At 36.1% G+C, this 21985-nt stretch overlaps 2 protein-coding genes across 4 annotated transcripts in view; one reads left to right on the forward strand and one right to left on the reverse strand.

Annotated features, from left to right (window-relative positions):
• LOC103524475 (optomotor-blind protein-like) overlaps positions 1–9560 on the reverse strand; it is a 68531-nt gene extending 58971 nt beyond the window's left edge. For all 3 annotated transcript variants that reach the window (XM_026819878.1, XM_026819877.1, XM_026819876.1), the window contains exon 1: positions 8737–9560. In XM_026819878.1, coding sequence (XP_026675679.1) covers positions 8737–9233 — 497 coding nt within the window. In that variant the 5' untranslated portion in view covers positions 9234–9560. The remainder of the gene's footprint in view (positions 1–8736) is intronic.
• Positions 9561–13013: 3453 nt separating this feature from the next.
• Positions 13014–20524, forward strand: LOC103524462 (lachesin). Its single transcript, XM_008489478.3, has 7 exons — positions 13014–13196; positions 15434–15675; positions 17021–17151; positions 17544–17711; positions 19055–19276; positions 19736–19875; positions 20278–20524. The coding sequence occupies exons 1-7, from the start codon at positions 13142–13144 to the stop codon at positions 20310–20312; spliced, it is 993 nt and encodes a 330-aa protein (XP_008487700.1). The 5' UTR covers positions 13014–13141; the 3' UTR covers positions 20313–20524.
• The last annotated feature ends 1461 nt before the right edge of the window (positions 20525–21985 follow it).

The following is a 21985-nucleotide window of genomic DNA, read 5'->3' on the forward strand; positions in this document are numbered from 1 at the left end:
TTCTTCTGTAATCCTGTTTGATTTATGATACCACCGTCTCTTATGGGGTTATCGACCAAATCCAAAATAGTGTTTACATACTTGAAACATACCAAATTTAGAATCAAAGATACAAATTTATGATTTGTAACAATTCTCCTTTTTGAAAGCACAAAACATTGTTAAAGCGCCTATATAATAGGAAAAAGAAAAGTTCAAATTCCATAAAAAAATAGCACTGAAATCTAATTGAATAAAATTTGGAATAAACGACCTCGGAAACAAGACTGGCTCTATTAATTACCATACTGATGATGATTCGAAGTCTTTCATTTTTGTTCGATTCTTCCTGACTGTTTTTTGAAGCTATATAGGTTCATGATGAATCTATGATTGATAATAACTAATGATTTTCACTTCTTCTTTCGCATGATAATTACTTCTCAATAGACGAAGAAAATTGAATGATGTAAATAATGACGAATACCTAAACAAGTCTTTCATTTTTGTTCGATTCTTCCTGACTGTTTTTTGAAGCTATGTTCATGATGAATCTATGATTGATAATAAATAATGATTTTCACTTCTTCTTTCGCATGATAATTACTTCTCAATAGACGAAGAAAATTGAATGATGTAAATAATGACGAATACCTAAAGTAACACCTAGGCAGCTAGGCACTCATTGTTGTAAATCTCAAATACCTAAGTAGTGATAATGTGCAGTAAGTAACCTCTTAATTATTACTATCAGAATGTCGCAAGGGAACGTTTCCATTTGATGTTAAAGAAAAGACCAGAGGAATTTTAATTCAGTAAAATGAGCTTGAATTAAAAAGACCCTCTTTTATTCATCCGTTGGAGAAACTGAACCCTTTTACAACAATTAAAATATTTTCAAATCTTGATAACATTTTCAATTTCTTCGTAAGTATTTGTGTCAGCTAGGCACTCATTGTTGTAAATCTCAAATAAGTAGTGATAATGTGCAGTAAGTAACCTCTTAATTGCTACTATCAGAATGTCGCAAGGGAACGTTTCCATTTGATGTTAAAGAAAAGACCAGAGGAATGTTAATTCAGTAAAATGAGCTTGAATTAAAAAGACCCTCTTTTATTCATCCGTTGGAGAAACTCAACCCTTTTACAACAATTAAAATATTTTCAAATCTTGATAACATTTTCAATTTCTTCGTAAGTATTTGTGTGTGTACAGAAATTTCTGATTAAATGAAGAAATATGTGAAATAGACTATCTATACTTTTTTTTTTACTTTTGATTTTAATAACTGTTGCACACGAGAAAAAAATCTTACAATATCAAAGGCTTTTGTTTGGTCAAAAGCTAGAAGAAAAGGATTTAAAAGTTGTATTTATTATCTACTCTAAAAAATAACTGCCTACAGTAAAGCATATTTTTTGTGTTATACAAGAAAAACCTCAACACCCCACACAGACATCAAGAAAATTAAGGAACTGGTAGAAAAAAAAATCAGATTTGATCAGCAACAAAAAACCAGAAAAACATTATCATAATAAAAACAAAATGGCTTCACTGAAAAAAGAACTCACAGCAGACAGATAAAATTATGTTTTCATTAAAAAATAATAATTTTCTACCTACATCTGAACAAAAATTTCAAAACCTCCATGAGTTCATGACGTCACGCGCATATCAGGACCACCTAGATCGATAGTTAGGGACCCGTATCAGCACCGATCTAGTCATTTTATACGTCCAAAACAGAAAAATCCTCAGAATAGTTCTCAAAGAGTCCATTTTGATTCTCGAATCCACATTCTCGGTAATTAATGTGTCCAAAATGTGGGCTTAAGCAGAGTCATCAACTTTGTGGATACCACAAGGCGTGGTAGGGCCATATTTAATTTGAATATAATGGTACGAGTACCTATCGTGGATCTGTAAGACACAGGTTTGGACAGACTGATGAATTTCCTTTGTTGGAAGAGTCGCTGAAGACGTGAATATGATAAAAACACGAGGGAAAATTTCAAGACTTGCTCATTGAACGAACGGAGAAAAAGTCAAAACATCGGATCAATTGATCAAATGAAGTGCCAACTCTGTGGCCGAATGGTCAACATAGTGGTTGACCCGTCCTTTGTACGGGACCACCACACACACACATCATCCACACTACATACACACACCACACCCATCACACATAAACACTACACACACACACACACACACACACCACACACATCACACATAAACACCCATCACACCCCACTCATCACACACACACCCCACACATACACCGACACACCACACCCATCACACACCCACCACACACACACCCACCACACATCCACCACACACACGGTCGCGCTACGCGCTCGGGGCGAATTTTATCCTGATGGGATAATGTTCGTTCTCGGAACGGCTGGCTACACACATCACCCACACTACACACCCATCACACCACACTCATCACACACAAACCCCACACATACACCGACACACCACACCCATCACAAACACCACACCCATCACACACACCACACCCATCACACACCACACTCATCACACCCACACACACCACCCATCACACACACCCACCACACACACACAGTCGCGCTACGCGCTCGGGGTGAATTTTATCCTGATGGGATAATGTTCGTTCTCGGAACGGCTGGCTTTCTCCTATCCTGTCTTCCTTCGCTCTTCGATTTCGGGACGATAAGACCATAGCAGTTACAGTTCCCTCTGTCAAACCTCTTAAAGAAAAAATACAATTTTATTTATATAGATGTCATCAGTGAAAATGGGAGAACAAGGTAATGGCAGAAATTCACTCGAGTAAGAACAAGGTAAAGAAGATGTTCCAAAATGGTCATACCTTCCTTGGCCAATCACTAATATTATAATTACTAAAATATTATTTATAGCATGCCAAAAACAAATAATGATAATTCTTATTTAAACATCATTATTTCATCAAATAATGTACTAATGAGATTTTTCGATCAACTGCATCAATGCGCACCATTGTGTTGTGAGTTTTAAATGGTCTGGCGCTGGTCACTGTGGTGCAGCCAGGTCAATAAAACGCCCGACAGCAATGAAGACTGCCTAGTTGAAAACGTCAAGTCATTTATCAACATCATTGGGATTCCATATCAATTAAATGTCGCTCCAAAAGACAATCGTAAAATCAATCCAAAGAGGAAAAGTTCTCAGGACAAATTTCGATATTCTCAACTTCATTGTTAGGGAATTAGAGATGGATCTGAGCTTTGGTGGAACTTCCTTTTTTAGCCAAATTAGGGGTACTTTCTAATGGGTAAAGGGACTTTTGCAGTCCTATTTGGGCAGGATGGACAATGTATTCTACTCTGAATGGACGGATGAGTTTCTAAAGTTTAGTCGATCGTCGACTAAAACATTTCCACAGTATATAAACTTTTTATCATTTCACCAAAATCCTTTGATCTTTCCTACTTGATATGGGTTCCAGTTGATGTCGAACGATCGGACAAAATCCAACTCATTACAATTTATAGAATCCCTCTTCTTGTCAATAGAAAGGAAGAAGCTTCGATTGAAAGTCATTTATCAACATCATCAGGATTCCATATCAATTAAATGTCGCTCCAAGACAATCGTAAGATCAATCCAAAGTGGGAAAAGTTCTCAGGACTTCAAATTTCGATACTCTCAACTTCATTGTTAGGGAATTAGAGATGCATCTGAGCTTTAGTGGAACTTCCTTTTTTAGCCAAATTAGGGGTACTTTCCAATGGGTAAAGGGACTTTTGCAGTCCTTTTTGGGCAGGATGGACAATGTATTCTACTCGGAATGGACGGATGAGTTTCTAAAGTTTAGTCGATCGTCGACTAAAACATTTCCACAGTATGAACTTTTTATCATTTCACCAAAATCCTTTGATCTTTCCTACTTGATATGGGTTCCACTTGATGTCGAACGATCGGACAAAATCCAACTCATTACAATTTATAGAATCCCTCTTCTTGTCAATAGAAAGGAAGAAGCTTCGATTGAGATAGTCAAGACAAGATTAGAAAACACACAAAAACCTGAAAACTAGTGTCCCATTAATCAAAAAACTTATGTTCTCTCTTCCGACCAAGATTGAATTTCAGCTTGACTTGATATTGGTTTGTTGTCCACAGCGATCAGCTTTAATTAGGCGAATGGTTTTGTCACCATCAATAGTCTCAACATGACCATTGACATGTTTCTTGCGTGGACCAAACGAGTTGGTGATAACTTGGGCACCTTCTCGCTTCCCCCGAGCTGTTAGATCTTCTAAGATTACAGAATTCGCCATGTCTTCATAATAGAGCTCTGGATTGTGTATGTGTACAACCAGTAGAGGATCATGTTTCGTTCGGACAACTTTTTTTCGCGTCTCATTCTCAAATGGAACATTGTTCTTTTTACTATTTTTCCATGGGTCTTCCACAGATTATTTGTCTCCTGCTTTAATAAGTGTTCAGGCAAACGGCGTTTTCATTTAATAATCTAGCAACTAAAAGCCATCTCTTTTTTTAAAAGATTTTTTTTTTTTTGAAAAGGCCTAGCTTTTGTGGACAATTTTCATAACTTTTAGTTTTCTTCACTTTTGTTGTCGTCTTTCCTTTCACTAAATATTTCACAACTTTTTATTTTTCTCAAAATTCTCGTCTCTCTCTTTCTCGCTGCGTCTCTCGCTTGGTGTCCAGTCTACACAGTAGGGTTAAACTTTCTTGAAATGTTGTCCATGCTTGTATTGGCGCCTTGATGGCCAGTCTCAAGTTACATGTTTCCATTTTTTGTGTCCGTCTCTCGCTTGGTGTCCAGTCTACACTGTAGGGTTAAACTTTCTTGAAATGTTGTCCATGCTTGTATTGGCGCCTTGATGGTCAGTCTCAAGTTACATGTTTCCATTTTTTGTGTGTGTATATTTCTTCTTCTTCTCACTGTTCATAAGATTCTGTGTGTATTCTAGCTCTGCTTTTCCTCGCTCGTTCATTTCCATTTCAATGATTTTACCTAAATGTGACAAAAACTCATGTTTGTTCATAAAGTGGTCTGTTCGGTTGAAGATCTTGTTCAACAGAAATGCTTACAAAATGTTTTTGTAGCTGATAGAGCATGTTTTTTATGTGTTTAGCCGTTTAATATTGGTGATAATAGTTATGTATTTACATTGATATTCCAGCTGTTGAGATGTATCATGGTGTGGAGTGTAAATCTGATGAAGAGTGCCAATGCCGGGGCTATTTGAATTCTTTAGTTTACCTTTTGTACTGACCAATGCTCCCGTTAGATACAGTCTAATATTTAGATGAACTGATTGTTCGGTTGAAGATCTTGTTCAACAGAAATGCTTACAAAATGTTTTTGTAGCTGATAGAGCATGTTTTTTATATGTTTAGTCGTTTAATATTGGTGATAATAGTTATGTATTTACATTGATATTCCTGCTGTTGAGATGTATCATGGTGTGGAGTGTAAATCTGATGAAGAGTGTCAATGCCGGGGCTATTTGAATTCTTTAGTTTACCTTTTGTACTGACCAATGCTCCCGTTAGATACAGTCTAATATTTAGATGAACTGAACCCTTGGAGTTTTTAATATCAGTAGATTCACCACTTGTATGTAGGCGTGTACAACGTATGTGTTTTGAAAACATTGTCAAAGGCCTTCCCTAATTATCTCTCAAAGTTAACGAATCAAATCCCCCATATAATACAAGACCTGCAATATTACAAACATCATTATGAAATTTGTGAATCCGTCAACACAAAATATTCCAAACTTACACAGACTAATATTGGTGATAATAATTATGTATTTACATTGATATTCCTGCTGTTGAGATGTATCATGGTGTGGAGTGTAAATGTGATGAAGAGTGTCAATGCCGGGGCTATTTGAATTCTTTAGTTTACCTTTTGTACTGACCAATGCTCCCGTTAGATAGAGTCTAATATTTAGATGAACTGAACCCTTGGAGTTTTTAATATCAGTAGATTTGCCACTTGTATGTAGGCGTGTACAACGTGTATGTGTTTTGAAAACATTGTTAAATGCCTTCCCTAATTATCTCTCAAAGTTAACGAATCAAATTCCCCATATAATACAAGACCTGCAATATTACAAACATCATTATGAAATTTGTGAATCCGTCAACACAAAATATTCCAAACTTACACAGAACGACTCTTTGAAGAAGATTAAATGCTGAATGTAATGGCATTGTAATAAAAAATTAACTACCTTCATTTAATTTACATCATGTAGGTAGTTGTCTATATTATACAGATATATTATTCTTTTAAATTCTGTTTCTAAATACATTTTTGGCAGGCTGTGAAATTTTGATACAGATCTTTTGAACAAATTAATTTACTGAGATTTTTTTCTTTTTTTTTTTCATTTGAAATTATCTCTTCTAAAGGTTAGAAGTACTTGTGAATATATGTACATATACCTCATACTATGTGGTACATTTCAAAGTATTTGCTACACATGTAGGATATACTTTGATATAGAATGTAACACATGTGTTTATGAGTTTTACAATAAACTGTATGATGTCATGCATGATAATTTTAATGTTTTTCTAACTAAACAAACGTACGCAGGTAAATAAAATAATCATTTCGTTGCTCGTTACTGATGTAATTAGAAATAACTCGGTAATGTCATTAATACTAAATGCTGAGAAGGAGTTGATGTTTGAATTCTTCTTTGTATGTGTGGATGTCCATTTCCAATTATCTTAACTATTCTCATAAATTTGATGATTTATTCAATAGTGAAGTCTTTTTTTTTGGGGGGGGTGAAGATTTTCTATTTTGCACAGAGCATAAAATGTCTATATCATATCAGATGGGTATTAACTACATACATATGTACTTGATGTAAGAGCGCCATGTTATAGTTATTAGTGTAACTAAAAAAGAAGAAGAAGAAGAAAAGTTCACAATTTAGAGATATGTATGAACAAACTGTGTATAACTAATTTACATTCATAAGAAGCTATAAATACTTATTTGTAGTAAACATCTGATAAATCACACATAAATTTAAGAGCGCCATGTTATAGTTATTAGTGTAACTAAAAAAGAAGAAGAAAAAAAAAGTTCACAATTTAGAGATATGTATGAACAAATTAGATAACTAATTTACATTCATAAGAAGCTATAAATACTTATTTGTAGTAAACATCTGATAAATCACACATAAATTTTATCTTTCAATACTTATCTTTGTCAACTTGTCAAAGGCATATTTTATATCAATTAAAATGTCTTTACAATTACCTACTTAGTCAAAGTAATCACTGCAGGTAATTTCTTCTGTAATCCTGTTTGATTTGTGATACCACCGTCTCTTATGTGGTTATCGACCAAATCCAAAATAGTGTTTAGATACTTGAAACATACCAAATTTAGAATCAAAGATACAAATTTATGATTTGTAACAATTCTTCTTTTTGAAAGCACAAAACATCGTTAAAGCGCCTAATAGGAAAAAGAAAAGTTCCAATTCCATAAAAAATTAGCACTGAAATCTAATTGAATAAAATTTGGAATAAACGACCTCGGAAACAAGACTGGCTCTATTAATTACCATACTGATGATGATTCAACGGATATTATAATAAACTGAACAAAGAGGAGTAGGAAGGTATAAAATCTGAATAAATTAAGCTTGTTTAATGAAAGATATAAACCCTTCTCGAAATTAGTTTAAATACCACAAGGCGTGGTAGGGCCATATTTAATTTGAATAATAATGGTACGAGTACCTATCGTGGATCTGTAAGACACAGGTTTGGACAGACTGATGAATTTCCTTTGTTGGAAGAGTCGCTGAAGACAAATTAGTTTAAATTAATTAAATGTATGCAAAAATAAAACCACTCAAATACAATTAGCAATACTGGAATCCAGACCGAAATGCAAAAAATGCAATTCATTCATTAGTAAGGTCATCCTAACATTGAAGAAAAAAGAGATCTGAATTTTATTCAAATGACTTTGTTTACAATTTATTTCTTACAACTTTCATACCAGGTAAAAGTACACAGGGCAATGTGGTGTGAATAGAGTTATTAGCATTATTTTATTTACTTATCTCGGTGAATATGGAAGCAGATTCTGAGGTATTAGGAATTAGGATGTCTATTTAATGACTTGATAGACAAAGACTTTGCAGGGTAATGAGATTCATTATGAAAAGTATCCACATGGAATGTAAGATATTACCTACTTGTCAATGATATTAAAGATTAGTTTGAATATGGAGATTCGATAAATGAAAACTCAGTTCACAATGGGTTTTCAAATACATAACTATGTAATGTAAATAGATATCTTACTTGTCAATGATCTTAAATATTCGTTTGAATATGGAGATTCGATAAATGAAAACTCAGTTCACAATGGGTTTTCCAATACATAACTAGGTATGTAATGTAAATAGATATCTACTCACTGTTACAGAAATATTTTTACTCAATATGTATAATTTTAAGTTACCTAAACACATTAAATAAAAAGGGAAAAATAAGACATCCACCATAACATGGAACATCTAAGTATTGCAAATTATAAATACAAATAGGTAATTATACCAAATAAAAGAATATTAAATTTCCTATTATTACAATTATTATAATGAATTTGTCAATCTAATAATTTGTTCTAACTATCTGATTTTACATCTAGACCTATGTAACTAAAAAGTAAAGGTATTACTAAAATTGTATCCTTACCTGCCAGATTTTGTTATAACCATTTCCGTTCCTAATTTATGAAATTTTTCCCACAGATCTTTTCCTTCCAGAGTAACTTTAGGGTCATCCACGACCCCATCGTCCTCTGGTTGTATTGCACGTAATGGTCGCACCATGGCCGGATGGTGGGCTGCATGAAGATGATGGTTTGCAGCGGCAGCCGCTAGGACAACATCTTCAGCAGTAGTATACGGGTGTGGGGGAGGTAGCTTGGGTAACAATCCTGGATAACATCCAACTGGATAAGGATATCCCGGAGGCATAGCGGCTGAGGATGAACTGGAGGTTGATGAGTTTGTGGAAGCACCAATTAATGAACTAACACTAAAATCCGTTGGACGATTTAAGAGAAATGGGAATGAGGTCATTTTATTAGGACTAGTGTCACCAGGCTCCACTGCAGTACCCCTTGGTGATACTGACTGTGAAGGGGGTGCTGCCGTACAAGTGACAACCTCCGAACTATCAAACCTCATGGGGATTGCTTGGTTGGGAGACGTCGACACTTTGAAAATAGTATTTTAAACGGTAGAGTCAAAACTTGAAAGGGATTTACTTTGTGTTGAATCAGCAGAACTGTTATTGTAGACTTGTGAAACTTGGAAAATCAAGTGAATAAAAGCACACAAATAATCACAGAGGCTGACTCCCACATATGAACATTAAGTAAACATGAACTTCACTCAGATTTTCACCAAATTAAAATTATTTAGTTAGCCAGAATATTTAAATCTTTGATTATTGCACCCATGAATCAATTTATTTGCAAATAATTGCAATGGCTTTGTTTATTTTATTGAATCTTAATCTTCTTACACATTTACATGGTTTTTCTCCAAAATGCATTTTGAACATTCAACTAAGAACTATCTTAGAAAATTACTTTTTTTTTTCAAAATTATATTGCCAAAATACACGCGAAAATATTTAATTACTAATTACTAAAAATTCAAGGAAAGTTGTCTCCGAAATAGAATCATTGTTTGAAATGAAAAAAAAGCCGGTAAATGATACCTATTAATTTGCAAACACAAAATTGTAGCACTAAAAAATTTCAAATAAATTTAGACTTTTTTTTCGCAAACGGTACTGAATTTTCAAGAAATTATTTTATAGTTTATTATTCTAATATTTATTTATTTTCCGAAAAAATCACACAAAAATAATACTATAAACGGAAGTAATTATTATTGATAAATCAGCCTAGTTACCTATAGGTTATCAGTATTTCACTCTATTATTTTGCGTTACACAGTGGCGTTTTCTTTCATACACAAGGTTTGTTAGGTGGGATCTCCCTTCTTTTTGAGGGCCAGAGATAACAAAACAGTCAGTGAAGTTTAAATTTCAAAGTCAAACCTCCTGGACTTTTCGTTTACGGTTTCGCCACTACCATCATTTCATGCATGAAAGAGGAGAAATTTTAAATTAATTATTTTGCCTAGGAGCCTGTCTCTCTCCCTACTGTCTCTCACGAAAGATATTTAACACATCTTAAATTGAAAAAAAAAAAAATCTTTTAAAAGAAAAGTTTTTATATTTTCCGCTAGCGTGAGTACAAATAAATGAAGTACTCAGGTATATGAGGAACATCTTATGACATAATGTCATTGCAGTGAAGTATTTCCCTGTTTTCAATGAACATTTTGCACCCAACTTCAATAGATACATGAGAATGTAACAATGTAACACAGTCAAGCTTACTGGAACTTGGCCTGGCGCACTGCCGTGCACTCAGATCAACATTGATTCATGTCGATCGACTATACATACTTCTAAGATCATAAACCCCCCTGCTTGATAGATGCACCTTGATAGATATACCTACATCCTACATGATAATAAACAGTGCGTGGTGTAAGCTTTCCTTTGCTCACATATCGAACACTTTTGTTTTACTTTCCAAACAAGTATAGATAACACTCCAAGAAGTGACATACGGGATTGTCATAAGCAATTTCTTTATTAGACTAACAGCACGAAATTCCTTGAAACATTATAAAAAGGAAAAGAAGTTACAGCACGAACTTTTATAGCACAACATAACACGTTTGAGATTGACATACGGGATTGTCATAAGCAATTTCTTTATTAAACTAACAGCACGAAATTCCTTGAAACATTATAAAAAGGAAAAGAAGTTACAGCACGAACTTTTATAGCACAACATAACACGTTTGAGAAGCTCAAATGTCAAACTTCTAAACATGAAGGAATGTTTAAACAAAGAAGTACCTACTTACCTACCTATTACTTAATTATATGTATTAGACTTATTACCTGTGTAAATAAGCAGTCAGGCAAGATTTTACAACCAGCGGTCTGGTTTTCTGGAAAATGCCTTTTTTATAGCTTCATAGACATGGATATCTACTTGATGTAAACTTATATTACTTTCCTTATTATACCCAGGATAGACAGTGGCCTATAGTCGTATACTTTCTGGGGGGACCTGGGGGCCTTTTGGTTCAAAATTGATTGACAGGGGAGACGATGCTCCAAATTGGAGACAGGGGGCCCTAGGAAAGTAAAAAGGCAATATGGGAAGGTTCATGTTTCTAAAAGTTTTGGGGTAATATTCAATCAGCCATATAACTGTGCTGCCAAAGAATTTTCCTTGTCACCTTTGCACATCCATGAAATCGTGATGAGATCTTTCGAGTACTTCCTCTTTTGAACGAAGATATACCACAGTCGACCCGGGCTTTATCCTGGATTTTGTCGAGGGGGGGGGATTTGCTTAACTTCAGTAACTGATCAGGAACCGATGAATTAAAATTCAAAGCTTTAAGGCAGAAATTGCAGCTGTCCATGAACCCAAGGTAATCGCATACAATCATATAACCTATATGTACAAGGTGAATTCCTTCGACCAAACTTACATCTAATGAAAATCGATTGGAAATCCAAACACGTTTTATTGCTATTTTTCTCCCTAATCTCCGATAATACCACAAGCAGATAAGAATTACCTCGTTAAAATGTTATTTCTTGTTCAAAATTTCTTCGTTGACCAAAAAGGACATAAATATTCAAGCAATGCGCACAAGAAAGGATACCAGATAAACAGATATTGAAAGAAGAACTAGTTGATACCTAATTGAAGAACAAATGGAACATATTTATCCTGGCACATACATATCAAGTACCTGCTTACCTATGTAAGTGGGCGGAATGCTAAGTTCAAGTGGTGGTTGAACACAAGAAATAAGAAGTACCCTACAAAAGGTAGGTTTACTGAAAATAGCTTTGACAAATTCATATGAATGAATAATACATAAGTGCCTTTGAAGTTTTAGAAACAATCTGGAGTGTCAACTTTATTCAACATCGACAAAATACAAACTAAAGGGGAACGTTTGATGACTATTTTAGGACTAAAGATTCTAAAGAATGAAAGGCTAATTACCAGACTAATCAAGAGAGGCTACAGAGCATCAGAAAGTAACTTTTGAGGGAGCACTTTGATGTGCCTCTCGGTCGCCAAACAATGACTAATTAATTATTTATAGCCCCCTTTATTTAATTGTTTAATAGGTGACTAGAATAGGTAATTATATAATTTCCAATGGCACTGGTATGTCATTCATTTTTGTGTTGTATTTTTGATAGGGAAACGAAGCCATTTCTTGTCTTTTTTATTATTAATCCATGTTTTTGTTCACCATCTCTATATTCCCTATTATGTATGTAAATACCTTTTAATTAGTATAGGTCAAGTTGTATTTAACAACCTCATAATTAAATGGTATGTTGGAGTTCTAATTTTCACTTTCCTTATCCTATACATACCTACTTATACATAATAAGAAAAGTAAAATGTACCTAGGTATTATGTAGGTTTTTATGAGAACGATTAATGTACGAGCTATTATAAAATATTGACTTGTTGGTCCTTTTAAGAGTTACTCTAACGTCTTTGAGTAAAAATCTAAATATGTATTATATTAGGCTGATATACTCATGAGTCCTTTTGCATGTTACCTAACCCTTAACCGGCTAGATTTCCATCAGTTATAGTATGTTAAGCTGACTCAAATCGGTGTTGGAAAGATAGGTGGTTTAGAACCCCTCGGAAGTTCAGGGCACCTTCGTACTGATTGAATTTGAACAATCTTTCTCATTATCAAATCTAAAATTATTCTTAAACATTTATCTACAAGGACACAAAGAGAGGGGACCCAAAAAAAGAGACCCGAGCCCTTTCTAAATTCCCGAAATAGAAGAGCCAGACGTTCTATTTATAGCCCCCTCACCCTTCGATTTTGTCAACAGGTTCCAAAATACATCCACTCCTTGGGATCCTTCGACTCAAAAACCCATCAGATTCTTCATTCATGAAGTTACGGGTGAAAAGGTTACAAGTGTTATTCTTCTGTTCAAAATGAGTGTCGCAGGACCAAGTATTATTGTAGCTCTGAGCTTCCTTATTTCATTGGGTAAGTCTATGAATTTATATTATTTTGGGTGGATTTCACCAATATTTTTTCAGCCTTTAGAAGGCCTCTTAAGCTATAATAGCCCGTTAAGTTCCTTTTTGATTTTTATAAGCTTAACAGTGAAATGCACCCTCAGTGTGTACCTGAAATTTTGCCTGCTTAGGTGACGTGATGTGACGTAGATTTAAAGCTTAAGGCACAGGAAAAGTTAAGGAAAAATCTTCTAGGTAATCTGTATCTTTGAAAAGACATTAAAGAAACATTAGTCTATAAAACTAGATCGGGAAAACACTTCAATAGGATGGTTTACATAAGACCCATTGGATATCTAATGGTTCCAATAAAAATAAAGAACCGACATTGATTTTACGTCGTTTTATTGATTTTATTTATTTCTGAGCTAGCCATTATTTTTATTGGTTTCCTAGTTAAATATCTTTTGGCCGACATCGACAAAAATCACAAGGATTTCATCTTTCTACCAACCTAATAGGAAAATACCTCTTGGAAGGTTCAGTAAAATGTAATGTAATGTAAATGCAGTTTCTTTGTGTTATTAAGTTATTATGTCACAACTGTGGTGCTCACTGCAGCATTGTAGGATTTCCCCAATATCTCAATAATCCTAAAATCCAATGTTTACCTACCATGCTGGCACCGGTCGCTATGCGCATTTATATGCCATAGCTACTCATTTTCCTCTTTACCTACCATGCTGGCACCGGTCGCTATGCGCATTTATATGTCATAGCTACTCATTTTCCTCACGAGGCTGAGTGGGCCCCGCAAGAGCCAGTACAAATTTCTTGACCCCGCCGGGAATCGAACCCGGGTCTCCCGCGTGCAAGGCGAGCGCAGTGACCACTACGCCATGGTTCAGTAAAATAAAACCAGATAATTTATCTGAGAGTATGTTTGTATTATAAGAAGCCTGCAAAATACACACATTTAACTTATGTACGTGTCGATGTGTGCAAAGTTGTGAACGGATAATCTATTGATTGATAGATAGGTTAATGATATAATCTAGCTGATAAGCTGATTCTAGCTTAGCAATCTCAACATACACCAATCTCATTATTTAGCACCTTGGACTAAGAGCTGTAAGTTTGCCTAATACGAGTTGCTATACAGGCAAACAGGTCACTATAGTTAGTACTCTACCTAGTAATCATAAGCAATGTTAGGACCTGCTATGGGAAAATTATTCATTAACACATAACTCGATTTGTCTCAAAGACAATAATTATCCTAACCTAGCCTAATCTAACTTGAGCAAAAATATCTATTCCAATTCCTATGAAACCATTTGATCCTCGGCCTCCATGCCAGAAGACAGAGGTCAGACAAAGTAAAACACTAAGCTATGGTTAAAAGGTTTTCAGTCCATTAAAGTGCAAGTAATTATTAAGGTAACTAATTAACAACATGTAATGCCCCTCACTCTTCCTACTTTTTTATGAACTGCCAATGGATATTGATGCTATACATATACTTAATTTACTTACCTATGTATTCTTAACAAAGTATCTATGTTATAGGACTAATAGGTAATAATAATAAATTTTACCTATTAAGAATGGACCCTGTAATATTTCTTTCACGATTTGATAGAAGTAATTTAACACATAATATTAATTTTATTGGATTATGGATTAGCTTAATACTGATAATAAAACTACTTTAAAAGCAACTAGTGGCGGTATTATCAGTGTAAAAGGGTTCAATTACCTATAAATGAGAGAATTGTAGAGGGGACATTTATTAAAGCTCTGATACCTATTAAAGGTGTAAAGAGGCTCTCCAGCTTCAACACAGAAAGGCAATTATCTACTGGTTTAGATTTTTCAACCTTTAATTATTTATCTATGCACTAACGTTTAAGGGCAGCAGGGACGTTTTACAATGTAAGTTAGAGAAGCGTTCGTTCTACATAAAATAGTCGTTTCTTTCTTTCTTTTCGGAGGCATTGCTATAGGCAAGGACTTCAATGCCGTTTTTATTTCTTAGCAATGAAACAACTGTATACTGTCCTTTACCCTTCAACCCTAAAAGCCCGTTCCCACTTGTAGTAAGTTTCATCGGATTTATTTCCGAATAGGCCTGTATAGGTAATGTAATTTAAATGAGATTGTTTCCATTACACACGACACTTTTTTCCGAACAACAATTGGGAACGGAAATTAAGTCACATAAATTAATTACCTAAAATAAAAAATGACACCTCTTGGTTTCAGCTTCAAGTCAGAGAACCCCCACCATTTCCTACATCTCCCAGGAGCAGATCAAGGACATTGCCCAGACGGCCGACCTCAAGTGCAGTGTCCAATATGCGGACGATTACCCGGTCATCTGGATGAAAATGGACACCGCCAAGAAAATGGAACCCCTCCCCATTTCCATGAGTGGGTCTCTGATTATCCACGACTCTCGCTTTCAACTCACCACGGACCCTGAGACATCCACGTACATCCTGTCGGTAAGCTTTGGTTTTGAAAAAGGCTTTGCCACTAAATTAAATTGAATCCTACAATGCTGCAGTGAGCATCAAGTCGTGATATAATAACACAAAGAAACGGCATCTATTTATTTTCAATTGAAGAAGAAAAAAAATACCCATAGGTATTATGCACATAATTTTGAATGATCTTTTGTTTTTGAGAACACTTTTTGATCATTCCAACATAATCCATCAGGCCGACCACTCACCTTCAGTTTTGCATGTTTATGTCTGTATAAACTAGTTAGGAATACGTATGCCGGCTTGACATCTGCACATAATTGTCTACGAGCAGTAGTAAATCAAAGAGATTAACCAGATGATCCGAGAACAACCTGGCGCATGGCGAGTGGATGTGATCTCCAATCTTAATCTGTCTTAATCTATGATTCAGTCTTGGTTCATTATCGTACCGTGTAATTAATTGAAAATCACTTTGTAACTTTGAACTAAGCCCCGTTTCTTGTTTCATTTAAATACTCTCCAACACCCTTTGGGACACATTCTTAACTTTGAACTTCCATCAACTTCTTCATGACGGTCACCGCCTCCTGACGTTAGTTCAAGTTGTGCACTTCAAAGTTGAAATGTTAAACAGCTTCTATCGCGAGTTCTTTTTTTTTACCACTTGCAATTTTGTCATAAATCTAGTCGAAGTTACTCGCGTTTCAAGGAGACTGAGAGAACTATCGCTCATAGCTAAAACAGCTTGGGAAGGAAGAATCCGTGGTGTAAGATTACGAATTGAAAAAAAGTAGGTTAAATTTTAATTTGCCTATGATAGCGAGATCATATTTTATTTCCAAGACAATAGCACTTGAACTTTGTATTTTGGTAGAAAAGAGACTGCCCGATCTTAACACAGAGACTTTTCAATGAATCTAGAGTTACAGAAATACTGGCCTGTATCAATCAAATGGGTGACGGCAAAGAAAACCCTTGACACTGTGTTAACTCTCAGTGGTAAGATCAGCCTTAAATATGCCTTTTAGACTAGCAATGAGCCAGTGGTGTTAGCAAATTTTCTTTTCCCGATCACATTCAGGCGTGGCGAAATTATTGTAGGCGGATAGATTTTTCGCTGAATGGAAAGTAAAACCCCATCAGTTACGAAAAATTGAACCGTGACGTAAAACTCCTGGGGGGTGGGGGAATCTCGATTCAACAATATTTCGTCTTTCGGTTCAACATAACACGTCAGGTGTTCGTAGACTCTTATAAGCTTAACCCATCTTTTAGGGCTGTTTGCTCCTACAGCTAAGCCTCAGAGTGAGCTTTTTGTGTATGGAGTTAAGCTATCATATTGATTCTTGCTTTCCCACAGATCAAGGAGATCCAGGAAACTGACGCGGGAATATACAAATGTGAAGTGATCATCAGTTTGAACAACAAGGTGTCCGCTGAGGTAGAACTCATCGTGAGGAGACCTCCAATCATTTCGGATAACTCCACCAGGTAATGCTCTAACCACTATCACGGCACGTGACGTGACGTAAGGTGATATTATGGGAAAACTTAGAACTACATCTTTCTGACTCCCCATGACTTCACGTGACGTGATGGTAGTGTGTTTCTAGTTTCTACCTTTAGCCGTACCTCAATAAGAATGTCGTTTTTTCGAACCACCAACATCCACAGATTCGAAGTTCACCGCGTTACTACACCACTGAGGCTCCTCAGTTTGTTTGATTCGAAACAAGGAATGAATTAAGTTGAAAACCTTTTGAAGAACCTTCTAGCTAGATAGGTAACAGAGACACAGAGTTAGGTTGTGCGAAAATAGGAGGTAAGCTCTTCAAGGGAAAAGTGGAAAACTTGAACCCAACCTGTCTTCTATTTCCCTCCAGGTCTGTGATCGTCAGTGAAGGCCAAACCGTGTACCTCTACTGTTATGCCAACGGCTTTCCCGCGCCTACCATCTCCTGGCGACGTGACAACAGTGCAGCGCTATCTACCGGGGGTTCTATATATCGCGGCAACATCCTCAAGATACCCAACATTACCAAGACTGACAGGTAAGCCCAGCCACTATCAGGTAGACCTGACCGGTACCATCACCTGATCAGGTCCGCCTGTCAGGTGATTATAGAAGAGATGGACAAGAAATGGACAAGAGGAGATTTGGTATCGGGTACCCTAATAGATTTAATCAGAAGACTAGTAATCGCTTCAATCCAGTGAACCCCATAGTGTTTTTGTGCTCATCAGGTATCAGGTAGACTTGACAGGCGGACTTTTTTAGTCATAGCTGTCAGGTATATACCTGATAGTGTGTGTGTTCATCAGGTAGACCTGACAGATGGACCTAACCAGGTGAACTTCTCAGGTCTACCTGATACCTGATAGTGAGTGGCTTGCCTAAGAGTGATGACTGATAGGTAAGAGCTATGACTGACAAGTATGAGGTAAGATCGAAGTAATACAAATTCCCGATAACTGTAGAGTTGAAATGTTGAAAGTTTGCTCGTGACCAAAAAACCAAATATGGAATATAATGGTTATCGTTTTTTGAATAACACATATGGCCTAGATCCCAGGATGTATAATAATAATAATGGGTACCTACTTGTTTTTGAATGAAATTGTAGGAAATTTCAAAGTCTTACTTATTATAATAAGTAAGTCTTCTGGGGGACCTTAAACAGGGAGTAGACCAGATAAGTCTGGCTGGGGGACTATAAAGAGGGAGTATACCAGCCTGAATTTCCCTTGCTAAAGAAATAGCAAAGGTTGAGTGCGAAGGGCATCCACTCGTAAAATTTGTAGCGAAAGTTTATTTGGAGGAGGGAAATACTAGATAATACTTTCCTTATAGCTTCCATCATCTTTTCTTCGATAGGAATATTGTATAATCATGAACCTGTTGGTTCCACTGTGTTGCGAACGAATTATATTCTCTCATACCATGTCAACCAACTAACACAGATCTGCCTCTGTATTCTATGTGTACTGCGTTGCGAACGAATTATATTCCCCCATACCATGTCAACCAACTAACACAGATCTGCCTCTGTATTCTATGTTCCAGGTTCCAAATATGAAATGATATCCTGTGATAATAGTTCAAATAGTGTATTACCCTTGTCTTCCAAATCAAATAGAATAGATAATACCAGAGCGCTTGCTTTGCTAGACGTAGAATCTCCTGAACAAAGTAGAATAGACCATACTGAGAACAAACATTCTGAACTGAACGCCACTAGTCATAAATTTGTAGCGAAAACCAAATGGCAGCTCAAAGCAATCACCCTAGGGCTGATTGAGAGGCTAACGAAAAACACCGACCCCGTCTGTACACGGGAAAAGACGAAGAAGAAGATTATTAGGTTACTATTTCTTTAAATAATTCCTTTTTCAGAGGTACCTACTACTGTGTGGCTCAGAATGGCGTAGGCCGGGGTATGAAGAGGAACATAGCTGTGGAGGTGGAATTCGCCCCCGTTATCACCATCAACCGACCCCGCCAAGGCCAAGCTCTTCAATATGACGCCATATTGGAATGCCATGTCGAAGCCTACCCACCCCCCGCCATAGTGTGGATCAAAGATGGCGTCCAGATTATGAACAATCAACACTACAGGTAAAAACTCCATTTGATTATGAAGGGTTTACTTTGCCCTTGGGATCAATTTAATAAAAGGTTTACTTTGCCCTTGGAAATATTGGGATCAATTCAATTTTCAGAAAACCATTTATGAAAATTTGTATTAAAACAATCAGCACTAAAGGCAAAAACTGGTAATCACTTTTCAGTCTCGTTGACCTATTTAGTACCGAATTTCGCCTCAAATAGCTTTAATAAAATACCATCAAGTAAAGCCCCAGCAAGTGAAAAAAACAACAACAAGTTCTTTGGTACCAGTTTGAGTTCGACCCGATAGCCAGTGTCAGAGTTATAGCTTTTTTCATCTGACGTAGGTAACTAAATCTGCATAATATAATTATCCTCTCTCCAAAGGGGAATCCCCCAAAAATCAGACTACTTATACAAATAGTGAAGTACACTAAACTAAGTACCTACCTATATCCCGGTTTTCAGCGTGTCCCATTTCGCTACTTCGGATGAATTCTCAGACACCTCTCTTAGAGTGATCACTATTGAACGAAGACAGTTTGGTCAATACGCCTGTAAGGCGGCTAACAAGTATGGATCCGCTCAGAAGGAGATTGAACTTTTCGGTATGTTATTTTGGCCAGTTACTTTTTTTATGCCAGCCGTTCCAAGAACGAATATTATCCGTCTAGACTCTACGATAAAATCCGCCCGAGGCGGAAAATGGGCCTAGTTTTTACAAGGCATACGAACTACCAACCAACCTAACTAGGCTAAAATACCTAAATGAAAATCGTCTGATTGTATTAGAAATCTTGCTAAATTTGGCACATCCACTAATAACGTGAGGTTTTTGTGAATAAATTTTAATGGGCGCCGTGAAATTATCAGAAGTATGTATGCAATGTGCTCATCACAATATACCATCTTGAACATGCGATACATCTAGGGATCTAGGTAGGTAGGTTTTAAACTTTCTGAGTTTCTGATACCTAGGTATATTTCGAATTCAATTTCTCCTGTTTCAGAAACCATTGTCCCAGTGTGTCCACCCGCCTGTTAAATCCTCATCTTCATCCACTAGTTGAAGATCTCATCTTCTGGAACAAAAAAGATTCCAGAAAATTCAACCACGAAATGTGAGCCTCTCCTGCATTAATGCAATTCTACAAACAACCATTACAACAACTGATGCTTCTGCCTACCATGGATCTCAACAGTTTTGACAAGCTAGCTTAGACGCTAATAAAAATAATAAAGATTAAACTCGCCAGCCTAGTTAGCTTAGTTGGTAGTGCGTCTGCCTTGTAAGCGCTAGGCCGCGGGTTCGATTCTCGCCCGGGGCGGATTTTATGACCTAGGTCTGCCAGACCTTCTGAGAGACCTGGGTCTGAAAAACTTTCCGACACACACGTTCTGACGGTCTGACAGACCGCGAAACTCAAACGGGAGACGAGACGTTTCCCATTTTCTACGCCAATTAATAGTGAGGCTTCCTAACCTAAAAAAAAAACCCCTCCACCAAGCATGCAGTATCTAAATTTATCCTACCTTTCTCCAGCCCGCTGACACTGTCCGCTGGTTTCATCATGGTGATCCAATCCTTCCAGATTATCAGTGCACCTTTTACTTGAATCCATTGAATCCGGATTCATTGGATTCGAAGAATTCAAAACGAAAAAAAGTACCTACTCTTGATTTACTCAAAAACACAACACTAACACAGCACTACCGAACGGACGAATAAAATTGAACGAAAAAATAATTGAATAATTTCCAAATTGATTTGACACTGAAACTGCTTTTGAAAAAGTTGAAAGTTGAAACCAAAACTGCTACACGCGAACATGACCGAACCGATCGACTGCTTGCCGAGAACTGAAAATGAAAACTAAAGCTGAACTTGCTGATTCCAAGTGCGTAGAAAGCTGAAAGTTTGCTGCGCAGAAAATTTTCCTTGTTTATCAATGGCTGCCTACTGTGATTTAAGCCGACTACACACGGCTGGGTGTTTTGTCATTCAAGCTGGTCTCTTGTAGATTTTTTTCCTCCCGATTCTTATTTCTTGTGTTTTTGATTGTTTACAAAATTTACCGAAATAATAGAAGGAACAATGAATGACTCTGGCATACAAAGAGCCTATCCCAAATTTTGGCTAAAGATACTGTTTTCTACTTTCTAATAAATGGTGATAATAAGTAGGTACCTCTACCTATTACCTACCTATCTTACATAAACAGGTGTAATCTATGAATCTATTACCTACAGGTTCTGTGTACCTATCTATAATGTTCTAATAAGTTTCATCATAAAGAATACAGATTTTCAATTAGTTCAATGTATGGAAACAATAGCAAGCTTTCAACAAAGTTTGAAACTTTTTAAGGCGGCTCATATATTATTACGAGAGCGTTACGAGAGCTTTTTTTTTTAAGAATAAAAATCCTTTTAAATTTTTCAAATCAAATTTCATAAGACTTTGCTAGTCGCTCTCGCTCGCAAAGTGGCAAAAAAAAAAAAAGTTTAAACTCAAATACTTTGTGACATTGTTTAACAGATAAAGCTCATTGTCACTAAATGCTCACAGGTATTTATTTGATCGGAAAATGGAAATTCATCAAACTTTATAACATCGACTGAAAATAAAAAAAAAACTCAACTTTCTTTCCAAGGTCGATTACTTTAGAACCCCTTAGGACATTATAAACTTTAAAGCTTTCAATTAAGCACGAAAGT

Source organism: Diaphorina citri, unplaced genomic scaffold (assembly GCF_000475195.1).
Source record: "Diaphorina citri unplaced genomic scaffold, Diaci psyllid genome assembly version 1.1 scaffold100, whole genome shotgun sequence".
In the NCBI taxonomy this organism is placed as follows: Eukaryota; Metazoa; Arthropoda; class Insecta; order Hemiptera; family Psyllidae; genus Diaphorina; species Diaphorina citri.

Coding starts and splice junctions, on each gene's coding strand:
- LOC103524462 (XM_008489478.3), top strand. CDS start 13,142: ATGAGTGTCGCAGGACCAAGTATTATTGTAGCTCTGAGCTTCCTTATT. Junction 13,197..15,433: donor GAGCTTCCTTATTTCATTGG/GTAAGTCTATGA, acceptor TCTTGGTTTCAG/CTTCAAGTCAGAGAACCCCC. Junction 19,876..20,277: donor GAAGGAGATTGAACTTTTCG/GTATGTTATTTT, acceptor CTCCTGTTTCAG/AAACCATTGTCCCAGTGTGT.